The sequence below is a fragment of the Mycteria americana genome, chromosome 8 (assembly GCF_035582795.1).
Source record: "Mycteria americana isolate JAX WOST 10 ecotype Jacksonville Zoo and Gardens chromosome 8, USCA_MyAme_1.0, whole genome shotgun sequence".
Lineage (NCBI taxonomy): Eukaryota > Metazoa > Chordata > Aves > Ciconiiformes > Ciconiidae > Mycteria > Mycteria americana.
Genome location: NC_134372.1, coordinates 23,083,378 through 23,104,913, shown reverse-complemented (window position 1 = coordinate 23,104,913; position 21,536 = coordinate 23,083,378). Strand labels below are relative to the sequence as shown.

At 54.8% G+C, this 21,536-nt stretch overlaps 3 protein-coding genes across 17 annotated transcripts in view; 2 read left to right on the top strand and 1 right to left on the bottom strand.

Moving 5' to 3' along the window:
* Positions 1–342: 342 nt before the first annotated feature.
* Positions 343–5,533, top strand: APBB3 (amyloid beta precursor protein binding family B member 3). The gene is made up of 13 exons (XM_075509589.1): positions 343–460; positions 1,513–1,703; positions 2,024–2,100; positions 2,361–2,418; positions 2,617–2,757; positions 3,157–3,284; positions 3,404–3,409; positions 3,496–3,610; positions 3,697–3,784; positions 3,951–4,034; positions 4,206–4,321; positions 4,490–4,669; positions 5,309–5,533. Exons 1-13 carry the CDS (start codon positions 412–414, stop codon positions 5,531–5,533), a joined length of 1,458 nt encoding a protein of 485 aa, XP_075365704.1. The 5' UTR covers positions 343–411.
* A 57-nt stretch (positions 5,534–5,590) lies between these two features.
* SRA1 (steroid receptor RNA activator 1) lies at positions 5,591–7,821 on the top strand. Of its 2 annotated transcripts, XM_075510217.1 has the most exons (5): positions 5,591–5,721; positions 6,225–6,350; positions 6,798–7,048; positions 7,215–7,323; positions 7,414–7,821. In XM_075510217.1, exons 1-5 carry the CDS (start codon positions 5,697–5,699, stop codon positions 7,605–7,607), a joined length of 705 nt encoding a protein of 234 aa, XP_075366332.1. In that variant the 5' UTR covers positions 5,591–5,696; the 3' UTR covers positions 7,608–7,821. The 2 variants fall into 2 exon arrangements, with proteins under 2 accessions (XP_075366332.1, XP_075366333.1); XM_075510218.1 differs by lacking the exon at positions 6,225–6,350 and having other exon boundaries at positions 5,655–5,721.
* Positions 7,822–8,675: 854 nt separating this feature from the next.
* Positions 8,676–21,536, bottom strand: part of ANKHD1 (ankyrin repeat and KH domain containing 1) — a 118,646-nt gene continuing 105,785 nt past the window's right edge. For 5 of the 14 annotated variants that reach the window (XM_075510205.1, XM_075510200.1, XM_075510204.1 and 2 more), the window contains 7 exons: positions 17,251–17,445; positions 15,928–16,182; positions 14,376–14,551; positions 13,056–13,220; positions 12,548–12,594; positions 9,083–9,256; positions 8,676–8,896 (listed from right to left, as the gene is read on the bottom strand). In XM_075510205.1, coding sequence (XP_075366320.1) covers positions 9,103–9,256; positions 12,548–12,594; positions 13,056–13,220; positions 14,376–14,551; positions 15,928–16,182; positions 17,251–17,445 — 992 coding nt within the window. In that variant the 3' untranslated portion in view covers positions 8,676–8,896; positions 9,083–9,102. Of the gene's footprint in view, positions 8,897–9,082; positions 9,257–12,097; positions 12,595–13,055; positions 13,221–14,375; positions 14,552–15,927; positions 16,183–17,250; positions 17,446–21,536 lie in introns of those variants that run through there. The other 9 variants (XM_075510207.1, XM_075510212.1, XM_075510208.1 and 6 more) reach the window with 7 other exon arrangements.

Genomic DNA, 21,536 nt, shown 5'->3' with positions numbered 1-21,536 from the left:
GAAGCCTCCTTTCCTGCCCCTAAATGGCCCTTCCCCACTCCACTGTCCCATTTTCTTCACCAAAACACCCAAAGGACCTCACCGCCCCTCCGGACTCTGGTAACCCCGCCGGGCACCCAAACACCCACTTCCCTTCCCGAACACCGCCAAGATGTCCCCTCCCACGTCCTAAGGCTCCGGCTCACACCCACCCCCCACCTCGGTCCTCTTCCCACGCCCAGGCACCCCCTCCCGCTCCCGGGCACCCCCTCATGTCCCCGCCCACCGCCCCCTCGTCTCCGCCCGCCGCCCGCCCGTCTGCTCAGCCGCCCGCCCCGCCCTGGCCCCGCCCCTCCCGCTGCAGCCGTCGCTGGGTCCGGGCCTGGGGAGGCGGCGGGCCAGGGAGGCCGCGCCGGGGCGGGCGCCGGGGCCATGCTGGGCAAGGACTACATGCTGGCCATCGTCCTCGTCAACTGCGACGGTCAGCCGCGCCGACGGGCAGGGCCGCGCTCCAGGGGACGGGGCCTGGGCTGGGGGCCGCGGTGCGGGGCCGGGGCCGGGGCCGGGGCCGGGGCTGGGCCGGTGCGGGCTGGGGTCGGGGGCCGGGCCGGTGCCGGTGCCGGCGCCCGCGGGCTGGAGCGGCAGCCGCGCCCCGGCGCTGTCCGCGGTGCTGAGCGGGGCCTGCGGCGGCCTGTGCTGGGGGCGCCCGCCAGGCTCGCGCCGCCTCCCCGCTGCTCCCAAGGTCGCGGGGGGCACCCCCAACCCCCTGTCCCCACCCTCCTGCGGGTCGGGGGTCCCGCGGGGCACGGGAGGCGGAGTGGTGGACCACCGCACAGCGCCCGCCCCCCCGGCAGCGGAGCCCCGGGGGATGAGCACCCACGAGGGGTGCACCAAGCCCTGCGGATTTTGGGCTGCGTTCCCGAGGAGCCCAAGCTCCAAAGCTCGCTGCTGTGCTGCACCACGGGCTTATTTCCATGACTTCTCCAGGGCTTGGGGTGCAGGGAGGAGGGGGGTTAATCTACCCCTCCTAGCTGCAACCCTCCAAGGGCGCTCTCCTCCTCCCAGACCCCAGGGGGTCTGTCCCCAACCCCTTTCCCCACCCAAGCTGGGAAGAAGCTGGTCTCGAGCATACTGGGGTGTTGGCAGAGGGCTGGGGACAACATGCTGGCAGGGGGAGCTCTGGGCTGGCAGCCCCGGGCTCTGCCTGGGCACCCTGCAGGGTACCTTCCCTGGCAGGCTCAGGCTGCCTGTACTCTCTGTGCCCCTGCCAGGGTCACTTCGTCCCTCCAGGCACCAGTGAGGCAGCTGCCTGCACCGATCACTTGCCTGGGGTCTGCCACTACCGAAGCCTCTCTGGCATCGCGCCAAGCCTTCCCTCGCCATGCTCCTCTCCAGGGCCATGTGCCCAGCCATGCATGCAGAGGCCACCGCAGGACCCTTTCGCTGCTGGGTGAAGCTGCTCACTTCTCAGGGCACCCTGCAGCTGAGGGACCTTCCCCCCCCCACCTTGCCTCACACTCTCCCTCTGCGCAGACAACCTCTGGAGTGACCAGAGCCTGGAGACAGACCCTGACCTCCCCCCAGGCTGGAGGAAAATCCATGACTCTCTGGGCACCTACTACTGGCATGTGTCAACTGGCACGACGCAGTGGCAGCACCCTGCACACACCACTGGCCCAGGAGGGCGCCTGGAGGCTGATGGAGAGGAGAAACTCCAGGGAATGGTAGGGGATGTGAGCAGGGGGGTGAGGGCTGGTGTTGGATACCACCCCCTGGCAGGAGCCTGCTGAGGGGCCCTCTGGGCATCGCTGGTCCAGCCTTCTCTTGGAGCAGGCCTGTCTCTGTCACCCCGAAGTCCTGCTCAGCCCATTCCTGGCCAGGGTTAAGCCCCTTGAAAGGCTCCAGCAGGGCCCATGTTGGCCTCATTCTGGCTACATGGGATGCCCACAAGCTGAGGCACTGCTGTCCCGGAAGGGAGGGCTCCTACCTGGTGCCTCCTGACACCCTCTCTTGCTGCCCTCACCCCTTTCCTCTTCTCTCCCAGGACTGCCAGGGCCCTGCGGCAAAGCACTCGGCAAAGGACAGGCCCATTCCCAGCCCCATGGCTTCGCTGTCCCGGAGGTAGGGCTGCCCACGCGCTCTGCTGGCTTGTGGGGCACCATTGACCCTTGACCACCCCTGGGTGCTGGGCTCCAGTGCCCCCCACCAGAGCAACCCCACACGTTGGAGCCAGCAGGACCATGGTGGTCACCTCCATGGGATGCTTCCCAGCTGATGGCATGGGGGTCTGCCGGTGCCAGGGCATCCTGGTTCTTCCCTGGGTGTCCCAGGTCCATGCTGCTGAGTGGGAGCCATCCCTTCATCGCCCTGTCCCTCTGCAGGACCTCGCTATCCTGGTACGGAGATGACTTCCAGCACAGCACAGAGCCTGGCTCCAAGGTACTGCATCGGGGGACTTCACAGTGGCATCACGGGCTGGGGCTGGCAGAGGAGTGGGCAGGCAGAAGCTGGCAGGGACAAGGATGGGAGCAAGAGCAGGGGTGACCATGCTGGCACAGCAAAGGGTGAGGGGCAAGGGGCACTGGACAGGGGTGGCTGTGCTGGCCAGGCACTGAAGCCCCATGTGTCTCTGCTCAGTGCTTTGCTGTGCGCTCACTGGGCTGGGTGGAGATCCCCGAGGAGGACCTGGCACCTGGCAAGAGCAGCATCGCTGTCAACAACTGCATCCAGCAGCTCTCCAACAGTAAGGGCCAGGGCTCTGCAGAGAACCAGGGCGAGGTGAGAGCCTGGGACGTTGCTGCCAGGCAGGGTCCCACCCCGGGGCCACTGCTGCTGAGGCTGGCTGTCCCCACTGATGGGGACCATGCTGGGGGAGGGGCAGGGACCAGTGCCAGTGGCAGAGGCAACTCTCCACATAGGGCATCCATGCAGTGGTCCCAAGTGTGGGGCACGTGGATCTGACAGGGCTGTCCTTTGGGGACAGTGCCAGGGGTGCCTGGGTGGGCTGTCCCCACACATGGGAATGGTACCTGGGGAGGGCTGGGGGCGGGGGGACAGGGCTGTCCCCATGCTTGGGGCTGAGTAGGCTGGGCAGAGAGGGGTATCCCTGCACATGGGTTGGGTGCTGGGGACGCCCAGGCCATCTGCCAGGCTGAGGGAGCCGCTAACCCTCTGCAGGGCCAGGACCTGGTGATGATCCTGAAGAAGGACACCATGAGCCTGGTGGACCCCCTTGACCACAGCCTCATCCACCACCAGCCCATCCTCAGCATCCGTGTCTGGGGCGTTGGCTGCAACAACGGCAGGTGCCAGGGGCCGGGGCAGAGCCGGGGGCTGGGGGGCGGCTCTGCCCACTGTGGGAGGAAGGCACCCTAGTAGTAACCTGTCCCCTCTCCTCCCTCCCTGACTGCCGCCATGGCTGCAGGGACAGGTAAGGAGGCGTGGGGCTGTGGGGCAGAGTGGGGATGTGGGCGCTGCCTCTGCTAGGGTCTCACTGGCTTGCTTGTGGCCTTGCAGAGACTTTGCCTTTGTGGCCAGTGACAAGGACACCTGTGTCCTCAAGTGTCACGTCTTCCACTGCAACGTGCCTGCCAAGGGCATTGCCAAGGCCCTGCACGAGATGTGCTCCAAGGTGGGATGCAGGGGCCCCAGTGGGTGTGGGCGTGGCCCAGGGGTCTCAGGGGTGAGGGGAGGCACTGGGACCTCCGTCTTTTGCAGATCATGGCTGAGCGAGCCGTAGCAAGCAGCGGGCTGCCACACACCACCACGCTGGAGCCTGTCTCTAGCGAGGACCTGCCGCTGCAAGGTACCATCCCCCCGGTGCTGCCGGTGGCTCCCCCTGCCCACAGTCCACCCTCATGCAGTGGGATGCTGAGTGGCAAGAGCCCTTTGGCCTGCCTGGCTGTGTCCCTGGGGTCCCTGGGGACAGGGGGGGACATGGAGGCGTCCCCTCCACCTCTCCTGCCCAGCAGTGGATATCCTGGAAGCAGCGAGGCAGTCAATGCAGACCTACGAGGCGTTGTACATTGGCAGCCTGCCTGTGCCCAGGGCCATGGGTAAGTGCCACTGGCCCCAGTGCAGCTGGGGGATGCCTGAGAAACCCCCACCATGGAGCGGCCCAGCAGCTGTGCCCCAGCATCGGGCAGTCCCTGCCTGTGGGGCCTGCTGGCAGTACCCTGCCTGCACCATGCCCACAGCTGGGGCAGATGGGGTGTCCCGCTCTGCAGGGATGGATGTGCTGAACGAGGCCATCGAGAAGCTGACGAGGGGCCCTGGGCGGGAGCGCTGGACACCCTCCCTCATCCACGTGTCTGACACAGCCATGAGCGTGCACCCCACGCAGGTGGGGAGGGGGATGGGGGGCTCCAGCCAAAGTCGGGCACCCTGCTGCCACTGGGGACAGGCAACCCCCATGGAGGGCCTGGCCTCCTGGCAGAGGTGACCTGGTGAGGGTGGCAGGGTGGCCTGGGGTGTGGCCAGGGGTGGATGGGCCACGGGGTCTCTGCAGGAGGATGAGGAGGCAGCACACATTTGGGAGTGTCAGGTGCGGTACGTGACCTTCCTGGGAGTGGGCCGGGACGCCCATACCTTCGCACTCATCGTGGACATGGGGCAACACTTCCAGTGCACGGCCTTCTGGTGTGAGCCCGACGCCGGCACCATCTCAGAGGCAGTGCAGGCAGCCTGCATGGTGAGCAGGAGTAGGGTGTACCCCAATGCCCCCAGCTTCCCAGCCCTCTGAGGACACCCGGAGGAGAAGGCAAGCTCTGGGGATGGAGGAGGGCAAAACTGTGGGCCTGGGTGGGACGCCCAACCCTGGGGAGGGCAGCAGGGGCAGGAGGGAATTGACCCCATGGTGTCGTGTCCAACCCACAGCCATGCCATGTTGGGTTGTGTCCAACCCCACAGTGATGTCATGTTGTGTCCCACCCCATGACCACACCATGTTGCGTGTGACACCACAGGCATGCCGTGTTGTGTCTGACACCACAGTGATGCCATGTTGCATCGAACCCCACGGGGATGCCATGTTGCACCCCACCCCATGGCCACACCACACTGCATGTGACCCCACAGCCACACTGTGTTGTGTCCCACCCCATGGTATGCCATGTTGCATCCAGCCCCATAGCCATACTGTGTAGTGCCCCACCCCATGGCCACACCATGTTGCATCCAACCCCACAGTGATATCACCTTGTGTCTGACCCCACGGTGATACCACATCATGCCCCACCCCACAGCCACGCCATGCTGCATGTGACCCGCACAGTGATGCCACGCTGTTCCCTCACCCCATGGCCATACTTTGTCCCTCGTGTCTCCACAGGTGCAGTACCAAAAGTGCCTGTTGGCCGCTGCACCGGGGGCTAAGGCGAAGGGTGTAACAGCCAGGGGCCGGGCCGGGCCGGCGGCCTCGGGGGACACCGCCAGCGGGGTGGCAAAGGCGACCGGGGGCAGCGGAGGGGTGGTGGCGGCCGGTGCCTGCAAGCGGGGCCTCTTCTCCTTCCTGGAGGCCTTCCGCCTCAGGCGAGCCCTCCTCCACAGCCCATAGGGGGCCGGGGCGGGGGCCGGGGGCCAGGGGCGGGGCCTCCGATCCCGGCCCCCGCCCCGCCCCCAGTCTCTCCCGCGTTGCGGGTACGCCGGAAGGCCCGCCCCTTCCAGCCCCGCCCCGCCCCATCGGCAGGAAGGGGGGGGGCCGGGCGTGACGTGGCGGGATGGCGGAGCTCTACGTGAAGCCGGGTGAGGGGGCGCGGGTCGTGGTGGGGGTGAACTTCCGGTCCAGCGGGGAGGGGGGGACCGGGGGTCGGTGTGGGGAGGGCCGGGGGAAGCCTTGGGGGGGCACGGCCGGTGTAGGGGCTCGGGGGGGCCGTGTTTGGGTGTGGGGAGCCCCGGGAGGACTTGTCCTGGTGTGAGGGGGGTCCCTTGTCTGGGGAGGGGGCCGCTCGGGGGGTGCCAGGTCCCAGTGTGGGGAGCCCTGGGGAAGCCGTGTCCGGGGGGGGCGGGGAAGAGGAGCCCTACGGGTCTGTGTCCGGTGTGGGGGCCCTGTCCCAGTGGGGGGAGCCTTCGGAGGGGTCTGTGTCCGGGTGAGGAGGGCCAGCGGGGCCGTGTCTGGCGTGGGGAGCCCCAGGAGCGCTGTGTCTGGGGAGGGGGAGCCCCATCCTGGCGCAGGGGCCCGGGACCCTGTGTCTGGGGGGGTCCCCTTGGTCCCCTACAGGGTCTCACCGTGCCTTTTGCTGCTGCAGGGAACCAGGAGCGTGGCTGGAACGACCCCCCCCAGTTCTCCTATGGGCTGCAGGCACAGGCTGGGGGTCCCAGGCGAACCCCGCTCACCCGCCGGCCCCCCCCTTCGCCCGTGGGGGCCCCCCCAGGTCAGCACCCACAAAGCCCCCAGCCCACCTTGATTCACCCCACCCAGCTGGGGGCTGCTCCCGGGGGAGCCGGGGCCCAGTGCAGCCCCCGGGCTGGTGGCGCCGCAGGGGCTTCTCCTCTCCTCTGCAGGTCCGGGTCCCTATTCCCGCTTGGATCCAGTGGGAATTGTAGCCTAGCCTGGGCATTGGGTCTGGCTCCCCCTGCTCCATCATGGTGGGTGGCTGTAGGGAAGTGGAGCTGGTGGCACCTGCCCTTGCTGCCAGCCCTGGGGGGTGCAGAGGCCAGGCAATGCTGGCACAGCAGTGCCAGCCCTGTGCAGACAGAGGGGCAGCACGGGCAGGGGGCCCTGGGGCCCAAGACCCATTCCTGCTGGCCCAACATTTGCTGGCATCTGTGCGGCTGGGGCCGGGCTGATGGGGCTCTGCACGGGTGCCTTTTCCCTGCAGGTGCTCCTCCAGACCCAGCCAATGCTCATGCTGCCTCCACAGCACTGCACCACTCCCCAGCGCTGCTGGGGCCACCTCCCCTTGGGCCACCTCCCCTTGGGCCTGTCGGCCATGCCCCATGGGTAGAGAGCAGGAGGCTGAGCACTGCAGCAGGCCTGGAGGAGTGCAGCCCGGAGGAGTGCAGTGTGCCTGCCAACGTGGTCCTCACCCCACTGAGGGAGGCCCTCGATGCCTGCTGCCCCACAGTGCAGGTGAGGCCCTAGCCCCTTCCTCCACCTCAGTCCCACACACTGCAGGGGCGCAGGAGGGGCAGCAGCCAGGGGAGCCAGGCAGGGGATGCCTGTGGGCCCGCTGCCCCAGGGGCTTCCCAGAGCTTATGGGGGGCAGGTCCCGTCTCCAGCTCATCTCTGCTTCCAGAAACAAGTGTGCGACGACATTGGGCGGCGGCTGACAGTGCTGGGAGATGCATGGGCTCAGGGGAAGCTGTCGACCCCCGTGAGGAAGAGGATGAGCCTCCTGGTGCAAGGTGAGGGGCAAGGGGGGCTGCATCACGGCCAGCACTAGGCCATCAGGCAGGCTGACCCCAAGCCACTGATGGGTTCCCCTTTCCTGGCAGAGCTCCAGCAACAGCACTGGGACACGGCTGATGAGATCCACCGCTCGCTTATGGTGGACCATGTGAATGAGGTGAGCCAGTGGCTGGTGGGTGTCAAGCGCCTGATCGCCGAGATGAGAAGCCTGCCTGCTGCAGAGCCAGCTGCAGTGACGGATGGCAGCACCGAGGCTGGGCCCATCCAGGAGGATCCCTGATGCCAGGGACGGGGCTGTGGACTGTGAGCAGGGCAGCCTGTGCCCAAGGTCCCTGGCAGGAGAAGGGCCCTCACTGCCTGAGGGGGTCTGGGCACCTCCTCTACCTCCCAATCCTCACCCAGGAAAAGGGGATTTTAATCATTGTGATATTTTAGTGGCAATTCACTACATGATGTTTAATAAACAGCACTAACCTGCTGCCAGCTACAGCCTGCCCTGGGGTTCTGGCACTGGATGGGTCTTGGTTCTCTCCCAGGAGCCACAGGAGACGGGACTGCTGGGCGAGGCCACGGCAGCTTCAGGCTTGGCCACGGGGCTCTCACCCTGGCGGGGTATTCCCAGCCCACAAGACATGAAAGGAAGGAATCACGCTGGCAGCACCACCAGCATCGCAGGTCAAGTGGGCAGCGATGCATTTCCCTGCTGCACCAGCTGGCAAAGCCTGGCCCCCTCTAGCCTTGCCTTTGGCAGTGGGGGAGACCCACAGCAGCAGGCACATGGCCCAGCTCTTCTGCAGGAGAAGACGGCCCCAAGAAGTTCTAGGCTGGCTGGGGAGGCTGACCTGCTGCTAGGCCAGAGGAGCCTGGCATAGCCAGGGTTTGTGCTGCAGCTACAGCCCGTATTCCCATCTGGGCTCCTGCCCATCCTGGCACAGCTCAGACCCAAGTTTGGGACCCAAGAGATCAGAGTGGCCTCACGGACAGGGAGATCCAGGGAGAAACATCATGGTGCTAGTGATGCCTACCAGGTCAGGTAAGCCCAGAGTGTTAATGTTTACCCTGGACAGCAAACAAACTGCACTGTCCTTCTCCCTCCTGTGCTCACAGGAAGGCCTCACCAGCTGCCCCCACCACAGCTGGGGCAGGCTGCATGTGGCACGCCAAGTCTGGGAGCAGACCCTGAAGCCCTGTGTTCACCAACCCCAGCCTGCAGGGTCTCAGTGCAGGAGGGAGAGATCCTCTGCACCCTCAAAGGGCTCCTGGTGCTGCTCAGCTCCTCTTAGCTCCCCTCCCCAGGGCTTTGACAACCCAGCTGAGCCCGAACATAGAAATGCACCAAGTCAGCACAGGGGTTTCATGGTGTTTATTGATCAAGCATGAGCTCCTAGGCAATTGCACCAGCCAGTTGTGCTAGAGCCTGAGGTGTCACATGTCCATCTCCAGCATCAGAGAGGGCTGCAGCCAGCTGGTCACAGTGCCAGCACCTCCACAAGGCCCAGGAACAGGCCTAGCCATGGCCTGGAGATGGGGAGCCGGAAACTCAGCTGTCCATCTCAAACTGGTCTTGATCTGCAAGGGTACGGAGGGATACAGGGATAGAGTTAGGATGGGGCTGCCTTGGGAGAAATGTGCAGGCAAAGGGGGCAGGAGCTGGAACCGGGGTTGAGCTGGGATCTCCCCTTGCCCTTGTGGCCAGGCAGGAGCCCCACGCCCCAGGCAGCATGTAGGCAGGGGCTGTGTGCCTGGGCTGCTCACCTGGCATGGCTTCTTCGCTCTCATTCTGCCCCTTGAGCTCCTCCAGCTTGACGAGGCTGGACTGGGCCAGGGATGTGACACCGGGGATCTGGGGCAGGCAGCAGGGAGGGGTCCTGGCCACGGGTGAATTCTTGTACTCCAGCAGGAACTTGCGGTCGTAGATGATGTGGGTACCTGCCAAAAGCAGGGGGCTGTCAGGCACTGCCCACCCCCGTCTCTGAGCACCATGGCCTGAGCCCAGAGCAGGGAGTAGGACCCAGCGCTTGGCCACCGCTCGAGGACACAGCTGGCTCTGGAGCCATTGTGGGGCTTCCCACATGGCAGACTGACACCCATCCTGCCCCCTGCCCAGCACCTCTTCCCCACATTGTTCCTTCCTCCCCTTGAGGCTCCTGGAGCTCTGCCAGGGGACAGCACAGGGGGTCCAGCCTCAACGTAGGTGCCCTGTAGCAGTTGACACTGCAGCCACCCCTGCGCTGCCTGGAAGGCAGAGCCAGCCCTGGGACACTTGGCACACAGCCAAAGCTGGATGGCCAGGCAGCAGGCAGGTCCCCAGCTCACCCTGCCCAGAGCTGGCTGGCTCCCTGCAGCTATCAGACAGCAAGGGCTGAGTGCCCCCCCATTGGCACCATGGGGAGCTGTACCCAGGGACCCATTCCCATCAGCTCAGCCAGCAAGCCACCCTGCTATGCCCTGCACAAGGACAATGTGCTGGGTTCAATGGGACGCCTCCTCCCTTGTGCCAGCCTGCTGGGTGTACAGCCCCAGGGCAGCGCCCACCCCGGACACATGCTGCCTGCCCCTGTGCCCCAAGCACCTGCCAGCAATCCCCAAGGTCACACCAGCCTGCGTGCCTTGTCTGCTGCCCCGCACCAGGTCCAGGTCTGCCTTCCCCTGCCCAGCTGTCCCTGCAGCCGAGCACCAGCTCCCTGCCAAGCTCCGGCAGCGAGTGCAGCCCAGGGCAACAGCAAACCCAGAGCTCCTGCACAGGCCAGGCCCTTCCCAGCACCACAAACATTATGCAACCTGCACCTGCTGCAGCCCTGCCTCCCCAGCCCCAGATAAGCTTATCAGAGACACACAATGGAGCCAGCACCCATAGGGTGGGCACCTGCAGCTCAACTGAAACATGCCCAGCTCAGGGATGGGGCACACACTACAGCAAAGGACCTGCTCGACAGCTGAACCAGGGGCTTTGGTGGGAGGTTGGAAGGGGGCAAGAGGGCAGTCCTAGGGTACCCCTGGAGGGAGCTGTGCCACCCAGTACCTTCCCCCATGGCTGGTGAACTCGGGTGGGAGCAGACTTCTTGCACTAGCCCCCTGTGCCTCCCCCAGCTCCAGCCAGGCATGCCTGCGCATAACCTACCCCTGAGGGACCAGTGCTGCATCCACCACCCCCAGCAGCACTGCTGGCAGCCTGCTCCCCAGCAGTGCAAGCACCAGGCACTGCCTCTGCCTGCTCCCCCCAGTAACATGGGGCAATGATGGCCCTAACTTCTAGCAGTATCTTCCTAAAAAGCTTTGCGGTTCCCTTTTCCACTCCAGCTCTGGGCTGCCAGGAAAGCCACCACCCCATGGGCCTGCCTGGATCTGGTCCCCAGAGCCCAGGTGCCCGTGCCCCCAAGGACCAAGCTGCAAGACGGAGAGCCCAGAAAGGGACCCCGCTCAGGAAGGAGCTGCCTAAGTTAGGCAGGGATGGGGCAGCTGAGGCCACCATTCAGTTCAAGGGACAACCCCATCCCTGTGCTGGGTCTTATCCCCCCTGCGTGGTGGAGTAGACAGTGCCACCTGGTGTGGAGCTGTAGCCCTCTGGAATGGGGAGATGGTGGCTCCCTCGGATAGGGCAGGAGGCTGCAGCTGTGCCCACTGCAGCCACAGAGCCGACATCGGTGGGGGAGGGGCCTAAGGCCTCGCCTCACCTCTCCCCTGCAACTCACTCCAAGAGCAAACACCTATTGTACTACAATACCATTTGTTTTCAATACAATTACTGTTAACACAAATGTTTCTCCTTTGGCATTTGCACTATCAGGGGGGCAGCAGCAGTTTTTTTGCACTTCTTCCTCAAATACCAGGAAAAATATCTGAATGTATCATCCAGCAGCATTTCTGAGGTTTATTTGCCTGCGGTACTCGAATATTGCTTGTGCACTTTGGGTTTTCAGTACTATTTCCTCATGCTTTTACTGGGGAAACTCTGCATGTAAGGATTTGTCTGGAGAAGGTGGAGAAGACTCCATCTGGTCTGAGAGACCACCAAAAGTGGTCCATTAGATTGGACACTATGTGCACTGTAGTTACCTGCTTGAGGAATGGACCAAATATTCAGTGTAGTTACTGCATCACCACTGGGCAAAAGCAGAAATAAGCATACTCCAAGTGCAGAAAGTGGACAACTTCTGCACCTGCGTAGAGAATGAACGTTCATCTTAAGCAGTATGCAAAAATCTCCTTCTTCCTCACAGAAAGGACTTGAGGAGCTCTTACCAGATTTAAAGGGTTACGAGAAGCTTAGAATTGAATATGTTACATTTTTCTTTAGTGGGAAGTGGTCTCTGCTTTCCTAAGATCTGCTTCTAGGCAGCTGGTCACAGCAAGTCAGGTGAAGAAACCCTGCATTTACCTGTGAGCTACCTATTTACCTTCTGCAAATTAAGATGCCATCAGTTGCCATGTTGTCAACTCAGCCCTTATTTCCAGCCCCTGAACAAAACCTGATCTCTCAGGCAACCCACCTGGAAAAATAGTGCTAGAAGCAGCAGAACTAATCCAGAAGGAAAAAAAATAATGCACAACAGCGTTCACACAAAAAAATAAGTGGCCAACAACTGGCAGGGGGAAGGACTCAGCAGACCTCGTATCACAGACGACTGCAGATCAAAACTCTCCCCCAAGCCCTGACTGCATCCACGTGCTAATTACATGACCCTGAAAGATGCGTTGCAGGGCATGGCAGCAGCTACCAATGACAACAACATCCAGCCTCTTCCAAAATTCTCACACACAACCTATAAATACTGTTCACCTTTTATTGAATATTCAGGTAAATATTTCACATTAATACAGGCTACATAAAGTAGAGCCACTGTACGACATCAAATTTACTCAGCTTTTCCTTTTAAGTATGTAAACAATTGTACATGTATTTACCACCCTAAAAGGTTGAAATAATGTAATCAGCTAGTTCTCTGCTGCATACAAGGAGCATTCAGTAGTGTTTAGCCAGAAGCACTAGTTTCGTCTGATTTTAAGTTCAAAATGGCTAAACTAACTGGAGAACAGAATCAGTTTCTTTAGGTAAATCAATTTGTTCTTATACAATTGGGCAATCAAGTTTCCTTTGTTACAGCCCACAGAAAATTGCTTAGTTAGGCACATTAAAAAATCCCCAGGGTTCTTCCAAGATAATAAAGATTCCCAAACAAGGCTAAGAAAGGATAGACCCCCTTAAATCAGTTGACGTACTTGAGATGCATGTTTCCAATGTGAGGTGCCCAGGTGCCAGGCCAAATCTACAGCAAGAAATAAAAAGACAAGTCTATTATGAAAACAAATAAAGGTTCCTTTAACAGAGCATTTAATCACTGGAGGGCAAGCTTAAGGCTTCCCCTTAACATACAACCAGACTGTCCAAAGGCTGGGAGCCTTCTTCAGCTCTGGCCAAGGTTTGACTGACAACCTGCAAGATGACAAGAACAGATATAAACCCTCTTGCTTGTAACAAAGTCGATTACCTGGCTGAGCAGTCTTGAAATGCTGCTTATTTTACCTGAAAGGTTTGGTACCGATAGTGCCATGCATTTTTCATAAAAACACACACACACTGTAGGGGAAAAGTCAATGCAAGTGATCTCAATTCTAGTGTCAGAGAACTGAAAAGAGTCACCTATCCAAAAATGAAGAAAAACAAAACAAAGCACAACACTGTAAAAAGCCCCAGGTAAGCAAAGGTGGAAAAAGGTAGCCACACTACCTGCTGAGCATCAGTACATTCTGTTGAATTCTGGACAACTTTGATCATGGGATTCCAGGCGGGATCTGGAGTATGAAGCCCATTAAAGAGGGGGCCTCCCGGGCCATCCGCTAGCTGAGGGTGCGAGGGTATTAGAGTACCGCCGTACATGGAAATCGGTAGGCCCTGAGGGAACAAGAGAAAGCACCATCGGTGAAAGCGACAGTGGTTGTGAAGGATGACCATAGTACCATGTTTGCCAAGATGACAGAGGCAGTTCACATCCGTACGTAATGTTCACCTACTGGCAAATATCTCTGCACTGTGAGGAAACAGGGCATCACTGCACACCTAGGCAGAGTATGGAATACGGTGACTCTTCAGAGCTTGAGATTCAAGTCAGTTTACCCACTTTTCTGAAATTACACCTCGCCAGTATGCAGCAGCCTCTGCACAGCACTTTCAGATGACCTCATAAAGCCAGACACAGCAGCTGTACAAAGTGATCTCAGTGTTCCCGCCTCTCACCTCTGCAGCACGTGATAACCTTGGTGTACGAGGGCTGCATCCAGGGGCTGCGCTTCAGCAAAGCCCATACACAGCCTGAGTCTACAAAATGCTGAGTTGAAGATTTTCTATAAATTACTAATGGCCATCTAAAATATTCTCTCAGTTCAGAAAGAGCAAGTTACAGAGCAGCTTTTTGCAATTCTGAAATTTCTTTCCCGTGTTTGAATGATTGCTGCTCTGCAATTTAGAAGATCCCAAGAGCACATGCTACAGCTCCTTCTGAAACATGCTGTGAGCAGGTCTGCTGTTGAGCACATCGTCCTGGACACTCCTCCAGTGGTAGCTGAGCTGACTATGGCTTGGCTATATCTGTGTGCCTGAGGCTACTTTCCAGCATTAACATACAAGGCACAGACTTAAAAGTGGTCCTCTCATCCTGCCGCTTCCTTAAGAAAGGCATGTAATATTCATGGGCATGATTTGTACTGAAAGCATTAAGCAAACCTTTAGTCAGCCTCAAGAGCTGAGGAAGCCTTATGAAATGTTTCTGAGCAACTGAGCCTCTAAGAAAGGAAGCACTGGAGAGTGATGGAGGCATTCAGCTACTTCACAAGAGAACATCTGCAATCTACAAATTCTGGTTTTGTTTAAATGTGCCACCAGGCTTGGGCACCTTTTCTAGTCAGTACTGGGGTGAAAGGAGGTTCAGGACTAGGTGCAGGCAAGCAATGGTAGAAGAGGCACACACACAGTGTAACAGGCAGAACAGGAGATACAACAAAGAAAGTCCTTGATCATTTTATAGACTAAATCCAACCCTCTGTAACTTACTTTGGAAAAATCCACAAAACTATTTGGCATAGGTTGGTGGAAAATATTCGAAGGAGCCACTATTCCAGAATCATCTCTCTCCATTGGCTGATGCTGAGAAAACGTGCCTGGGTCTGACAGCTGCTGATGCATCGGATGATTTCCCATGACAGGCTGAGACCAACCTGACAAGCCTTCTGGAAGGGAGGAGATTGAAAATGGCTGATTACAATTCACTGAGGATACTGTGAAGTACAATTCAGCAGCTGCACACACCTACATACATTCAAAGGCTCCCCAGCCTCAAAAACAGACAGCTGCAGAGGTATCTTAGGGCTCTGGTCTGAGCAAAGGCAGACCTTCCACAGCTTATGCAAAGCAGGAAGATATCTGCAGTTTTTAGGGTAAGGACCCATTACAGACAATGCAAATACACAACTCTTATCTGTAGCATCAAGGCTTCTCACAGAGAAGCTGCAGCAGGCAACACTATATAAGGCTGGCGACACACACACACGCACACTTTCCTTCCCTCCAGCTCCCACATCCTCTCATGTACCATAGGAACAGAGAAAAAAGTTACACTTATGACAGGGGCAAAAATAGGGAAAGAAGAGAGACCGGTGAGGCCAGGGAAGTTTGGCCAGGCACATGCCATCGGCATGTACATTCATCTTGATCCTCCAGACAAGTATGGAGATAATGGGGACTACTAGTAACTGCAAGTTTCCCAGGTGTCCACAGGAGAACAGCTAAGATCCAATAAACCTCCAAGCATTGTGAGCACATACAAGCTTTTTTTTGAAAAAAACTACAGCAATACTGAGACACCAAGTTAACCAAAGTATGGAGGACTTCACTGAAAAATATAACAAATACAAGACAATTAAACATTTGTCTTTAAAGTTACCAATGGAAACATTTTACACCTCAAATGCTGCAGCTCCTCCTTTCCACAAGAACCTCAAACTATCAAGAAACTGAATGTAAAACTTCAGCTGCTTCAAAGTAATTATTTTGATACTGGGGCTGCCTGGAACAGAAGTCACCCCATACTATTCAAGAGTCGTGAGGAGATCAATGCAAAAATCAGCATCCACAAGTATGTGTTTCTGGATGCATTAGGTGCATCACAACTAACATTTTAATATGTTGATGGAAAGCAACCTAGAAACTTGGACAGAGGCAGTTGTCCTTTTAGGCCAACGGTCAGACTTGGAGATGGACCCCCTTAACAGACAAAAGTTGTTTACTTTTTAAATTCTGTATCATTCAATAGACTGTATCATTAATATAAAATTTCTGAACTGTTCTCAGGGTTTACAAGTGTATGCTGACAGATAATCTAGGTTGTGTGAGAACCACCTATATTAGGAAAGAAAAGCACAGCGCTTTCATTGATACACACTCTTCCCACCACTGACACCCATTTTCCCTTCAGGACGTATTACATGAAAGTTGACTACGGACTGTGGAACTTTATTCCTCTTCTCCAACTTTCTTTTCACATGTAGTACTTCTGAAAGGCCCTAGAAGTTTCTTTAGGCTACCTCGGGCTGTACAACAGACTTACCAGATACACTGTTAACTCCAAAGGACCAGATACCGCTATGACCGACAGGAGCTGTGAAGTTGGTTCCTAAGGGCGTAGGAGTGACAGATCCTCCCTGTCGAATTCTAGCAAGCCTTTCTGTCCCGATGGGAGGGGGTACCTTTCGATCTTGACTGGCACTACCCGTTTTTGGCTGGCCCAAGCTAGGAGGTGCAGAAGCAGCTGAAAGGGGTGAGGATGATCCTGAGGAAACTGATGGAACAGGAGATTCACCTGCTGAAAAGAATGTCTCTTGCTTAATTACACACAAAGCACAAAAGTTAGCGAGCATAAATGCTACCTGCTCTATCCCCCCAATACTACCTCAAAGCAAATGATAAAAAGGTTTTAAAGGCCTTTTTGGGAAGCATTCTTCAAGTCTTTCACAGAAATTCTGTTTAGAGTTTATTTTAACTCTAAAATCAACCTTATAACACAAATGCTTTCAGCCATCAGAATAATGTGATATTCTCATGACATAGCAGTACATCTAAATTAATTACAAAAAAGAATAAGAAACATGGAAGAGTTTCAGGAAGAGGTGAAAACATCAGCCAAAATACCATAAATATCTGAACAGCCTGGTTTTGGTATCCACCACTTCCAGCAGAAGAGAAATTAGACAGCTTCCCAAAGCCACATGTGTAATGTAAGAGCATAAGTCCCACCAACTTCAGAAGCGTCACTGACTCTTCTTGGGAAATCCAACTTCCTTTGAGCACTCATTTAAACGTTTTGGTTCTTAAGCTCAGAGTGGCAATGAAGTTGCATGCAGTGACATGAAAAGCCTCTTCACTTAAGATTCTGAATCAAAGACGCATATTTTCTGTAAAGCTACTTCCATGTTCTTCCCATTAGGAGGTAACCCCACTGTTACCTCGGATTATGGTTTTGGAACATTGTAAGTAACATGAAATAATCCCAATTTAAAAAAAAAAAAAAGGCAAGTATAACTTCAAGCCATGGCAAATATGACATTTTCACCTAATATTACACTCATACTATTTAGAGTGGAATCCTTAGCTTGGTATAATCACCTCCACTCCCCCACAGCTTTATGCCCTCTCCTTTCAGAGCCTACAGTGACTGATTTTTTTGCCCAAATATGCCTTTAGTAATGTTACCAGAACTGGTGGCATTTTACATGGGAAAAACCACAAAATAGTACAGCTTAGGATCTGCATGCCATCCTCACAGCTGCTAAAAGCAATTGGAAAGCATTTTGTGCATCACTGGGTAATTTCCCCTCAAGTTACAAATCTACTAAAGACAATAGCTATGAATTCATAGTTAACTAAGACAGACCCATGAAGTTCCTACATGAATTTGTTGCGCTTGTCCAAGGATGTGGTGAAAAATGCTGTCTGTTAAAGCTGGGAGTCCCAACAGGCGCTGGCCCTTGAAGGTAAACCCGTGCTCCTTGTATGTTTGCTGAAAAGCCTGTCAAAGGACCTGAAGAAGAAGTTGTAGAGCTGTTGGATGGATCTAGAGAGGGTAAGCCTGAAATAAACATAAATTTGATTAAATATCTCTCTTTGGGAACCTGCTTCAAAGCACCAGAGAGAGCTAGTGCTCCAAATATAATTAAAGCATCTCATCACCTTCAGGGGTATCTGCACATAGTAAGTTCATTTTACAGGTGCACGATTCTCCCTTAGAAACCGACAGAAGGCATTTCTGTACGCTCTCTGTTTTGGCCTGAAGTTTTAACAAGAACAGCCATCCCTTCAGTCACTGAAAGGAAATATCTTAGCAGGGAGGGCAAAGGAGGAAAGCTGGGAGTGGCAAGGACCTTTGCTTACAAAAAAGCCACACAAGTCAAACAGGGATACAGGGCTCTCTGAAAGTCCCAGGGGAATCCAGCACCAGGGAAGTAGCTTGCTGCAGTACAGTTTTTGCCATCCTATAGGTACATTCACATATATATTGGTCAGAGCATGCTGTGTCCAGAGAAACAGGGCTGACAATGCACAGCACAACAGATGAGGGGGCTGCTTTCTACAGGGATGTGTGAGAGAAAGGGAGAGATGGAGAGAAAGTTCAGAGTCCCACAAAATTATTAGCAAGGGGGAATTACAGTTTTTTAATAAGCCAAAGCTTTTAAGTACTTTTCCAAAATGTAAAAGCTCTTATCACACGTTATTACCTGAAAGCAGAAATGGGCATAGCCATATGTTCACCTGAGTTTTGGGTTTAGTTTCAAGGGCCTATTAAACAAGACTAGTTTCAAAACCATTTAAACATTTGAAAATGACCACAACCAGGACCAGCCTATATTGCTGCAGAGCAAGGTTGAAGGTTGTACCTACTTACACCACAGCAGTCTGCAAACAGCAGTGGTGACAGGCAATACCTTAGGTCATAGGCCAGAGGTGCACCTTTCATTGCCCTGATATGTTCCTGAAAGCCAGGTCTTTTTCCCCCCCATATTATCAACCAAGTCAACCTGATTTACTGCTTCCAGAAGTGCCAGATCCAACTTGCTCACATTGACAGAAATGACTCACTGGATTTGAAGAAGCTATTTTTCCCACTAGCCCTACCCCAAAGGTTAAAAAAGAGAAGTCTCCATTACAGACAAGGAGAAATAAATCACCAACAACATAACATGGGGTGCTCAGACGAGGGAACCTGAGTGTGGGAGGACAACCTTTCAGGGTTTGTCACAGCACAAAGTGCAAGACTCCATGGCTAAGAGGAGGATGCTAATGTCTGTACAGGCTGCCTGTAAGCACAGTTTGATTGATCTGTGTTTGTCTAGAGCTGCAGACTAGAGCTATGGAGCCTAGCCATAAGCAGATTGCAGCACCTCCAGGTCTTCCTGTGCACCTGCCATGGAGCTACCAATGGGACACTCTTGCTAACCCTCCATCCACAAAAGTCAACGTGGAGGCAGTCAAAAGGCCCCTATGGTGACCGGTTCCACCACACATCAAAAACAAGATTTCAGCTGGCTGACAAACCTCTGCCCCATACAGAAGGGGTAACAGAGCTGCTGCTGCCCATGGGGACTGCTGGTTTCCTAAACAGAGAACAAGGCAGAGATTACGACAAAAATAGCTCTTCTGCAGAGATGCCCAGCTCTGTCTTTTCAAGGCTTGGTAGGATGGGTACACAGCTTTCAAAGTGCAATGACTGTACAGCCAAGACCATTTCAGCACTGCTGTGTATTTTCCACAGGTTGAAGGAAGCGTGACAGCCAGACATGCACAAATTGAACAGAGTAGTCAGTTTTCAACTTGTAAAGAACACTTTTTATCATTATCTTGCCTTTCATAAAAGTGAATGAAAAAACCTTTGCTCAATATTAAAAATGGCTTCTATGAACAATGTCTTACAGAATCCTGATTTCAGTAATGAGTTTCCTATTTATGTACTTACCAACAAAATCAGGTTTTTTTAATACTAAAATATTTTGCAATATCATACTCTGCAGTTACTTGGGCCATGAATTCAAACTCTTCATCACGCTCTGAAAGCGTAACTGAGCTCTTGAGACTGGTGTATCAATCTCACACAAACTCTGCTCAAAATTCATTTTACCAAAGCCCCCAGGCACTTCTGCAGAAACTGGTTACTGCAAGGGCTACCTCCACCTTCACAGAAACAGCCGCAACACTTGGTCACTCCATGTAAAACAGGGAGCCCAGCAATTTCATGCAACTTCATACTCATGTGCTGCTTCCTAAGCTGGCATACGTCAAGTTTGTGATACCTTTTAATGGCACGTGAGCAAGGTCTCAAACCCCTTCCTAAAATGCAAAGGAAAGAAATAACAAATAGACTTCTTTTGGTCTTCTCCACAGCTTCCCCAAATGGTTCGGCTAAGTCTGCCCTCAATCTGCAAGCTGCTAGGACAAGAGATCTAAGACATAAGTGAAACAAAAGGCCATTTCCAGAACAGATCCACAGCCGGTGAGGAGATCTGCACGTGTATCTGTGCCTCAAAGGAATCGGTGAATCAGAGAAAACTCAAGCTGCAACTGAGCTTACCCATGAATAGGAAAAGCAGAGTACCCAAACTCTACCCTGAGGTGACAACTTGTTAAGAAAAAGCTGGTTTACTGCACAATCAAATTATATTAAATCTCTACCAAATCAGCTTAAAGGTGATTACCAAGAGATGCTGATTTGTGGAAAATTCTGCCACAGCCCAACTGTGCAAGACAGGCACAAAGACAAACCTCTGCTCCATCAGGTGTAGAGTCACAGCTGAGATTAGGGGATTGGTGTCCACCTGCTTTGATGGCCATTACTACTCCCTCTCATCACACAAAAGTGTACTGAATTACCAGGCAAGGCCCAGACTTCTCCTTGTGCATCGCACTGCTGTTGGCCAAAGTGTAAGCCAGCAGTAACTGGCCCTTTTCCCCCCTTCTCAAAATCTCATGAAACCCTGCCATTGAACCCTATGGAAACAGCCAAGGTAGTCCCCAGTTCAACCCACCTTGGAGGCTGAGCTGAGTGGAAAGGTCTGTTCCCCTGGGACCAGCCAGTGAGATCGGTGGACAGACCACAGGACCACACTAACACTCCAAGGGAAGGCATCAGAGAGGTCCTCAGCCTACCGTCCCCGCTCCTTTACTCACTCTCACACCTTCAAAACACCCCCTTCTTCCCAGGCTCCCCTAATCCCGCCCCCCTCCTCCTGTGTGACAGAATTTAGATTCTGAAACAAAGGTGATCAAAAGCAGTATTAAACGACATTAAAGGAATCAACTCAGGACCTGACTAACCAGCCACCTCCTGCCAGGCAGAATTTTCACTGGCACATCTACCTATTTGCAATATCCTAATCAAATTCCAGCTCAGAAAAAATGTGTTCTGTCAAAACATTTTTGTACATCAGTTGAGAACTTCACATGTATCTCCCCAAAGTCAACTGTGCGAGCTCTCCCTGAGTATCTACCTAACCTTCCTCACTCAGGGAAGAAACAGATTCAGACTACCTTTTAAATACTTACAGTCATTTAAGGATATATAAAGGACCAAGAAATTTTTCCCAGTGACAAACAGATAACCTTAGCATAAGGGAACAGCAAAATTTTTTGCTGCTATGGGAAGTCCCAGTCAGCTGTCTTTGTATACGCAGGATGTGATTATCAGAAAAAAAAAAAAAATCAGCAGATCCCATTTGCCTTAAGCTTCCTTCCCCAGGGGCTATTCCAGCAACAGCCAACCGCCAGTTTAGAGCACTGCAGAGAAAAAGCTGAGCCAACGTAAAGTGTTTCTGGAGTCTGCTGAGGAAGGTCTGGCAATTCTTTTATTGGCAGCCTATCTGACAAACAAGGTCCAGTTACTTTACCTTCCACAGCCTTAGTTACATCTGGTTCTGCTTACTGTGCTGGGACTGGACGTGGCACAAGAACTCTAGGTATTCACTCACTTTGTGGAGCTATACAGCCTAAATTAAACTATTAAGAAAACTACAGTCATAGCAAACATCCCAGTTTTGTGGTTAAAGCTAGTCAGAAAGAAGTGTTCTGGTTTTCAGAAGTCCTGCACGTCTGTAAATCAACTGAGAGGAATGGGAATGCTGAAAATCATCTTTCCTCACCACCATGTCTTCCAAATGCCCCCTTCTCCTTTAG

Excerpts from the sequence above, each read along its gene's own strand:
- APBB3 (XM_075509589.1), top strand. The coding sequence starts at position 412 with ATGCTGGGCAAGGACTACATGCTGGCCATCGTCCTCGTCAACTGCGAC. Across the intron at positions 2,101-2,360 it reads ATGGCTTCGCTGTCCCGGAG|GACCTCGCTATCCTGGTACG; the intron begins GTAGGGCTGCCC and ends GTCCCTCTGCAG. Across the intron at positions 4,322-4,489 it reads TGAGCGTGCACCCCACGCAG|GATGAGGAGGCAGCACACAT; the intron begins GTGGGGAGGGGG and ends TCTCTGCAGGAG.
- SRA1 (XM_075510217.1), top strand. The coding sequence starts at position 5,697 with ATGGCGGAGCTCTACGTGAAGCCGG. Across the intron at positions 6,351-6,797 it reads GCCCGTGGGGGCCCCCCCAG|GTGCTCCTCCAGACCCAGCC; the intron begins GTCAGCACCCAC and ends TTTTCCCTGCAG. Across the intron at positions 7,049-7,214 it reads CCTGCTGCCCCACAGTGCAG|AAACAAGTGTGCGACGACAT; the intron begins GTGAGGCCCTAG and ends CTCTGCTTCCAG.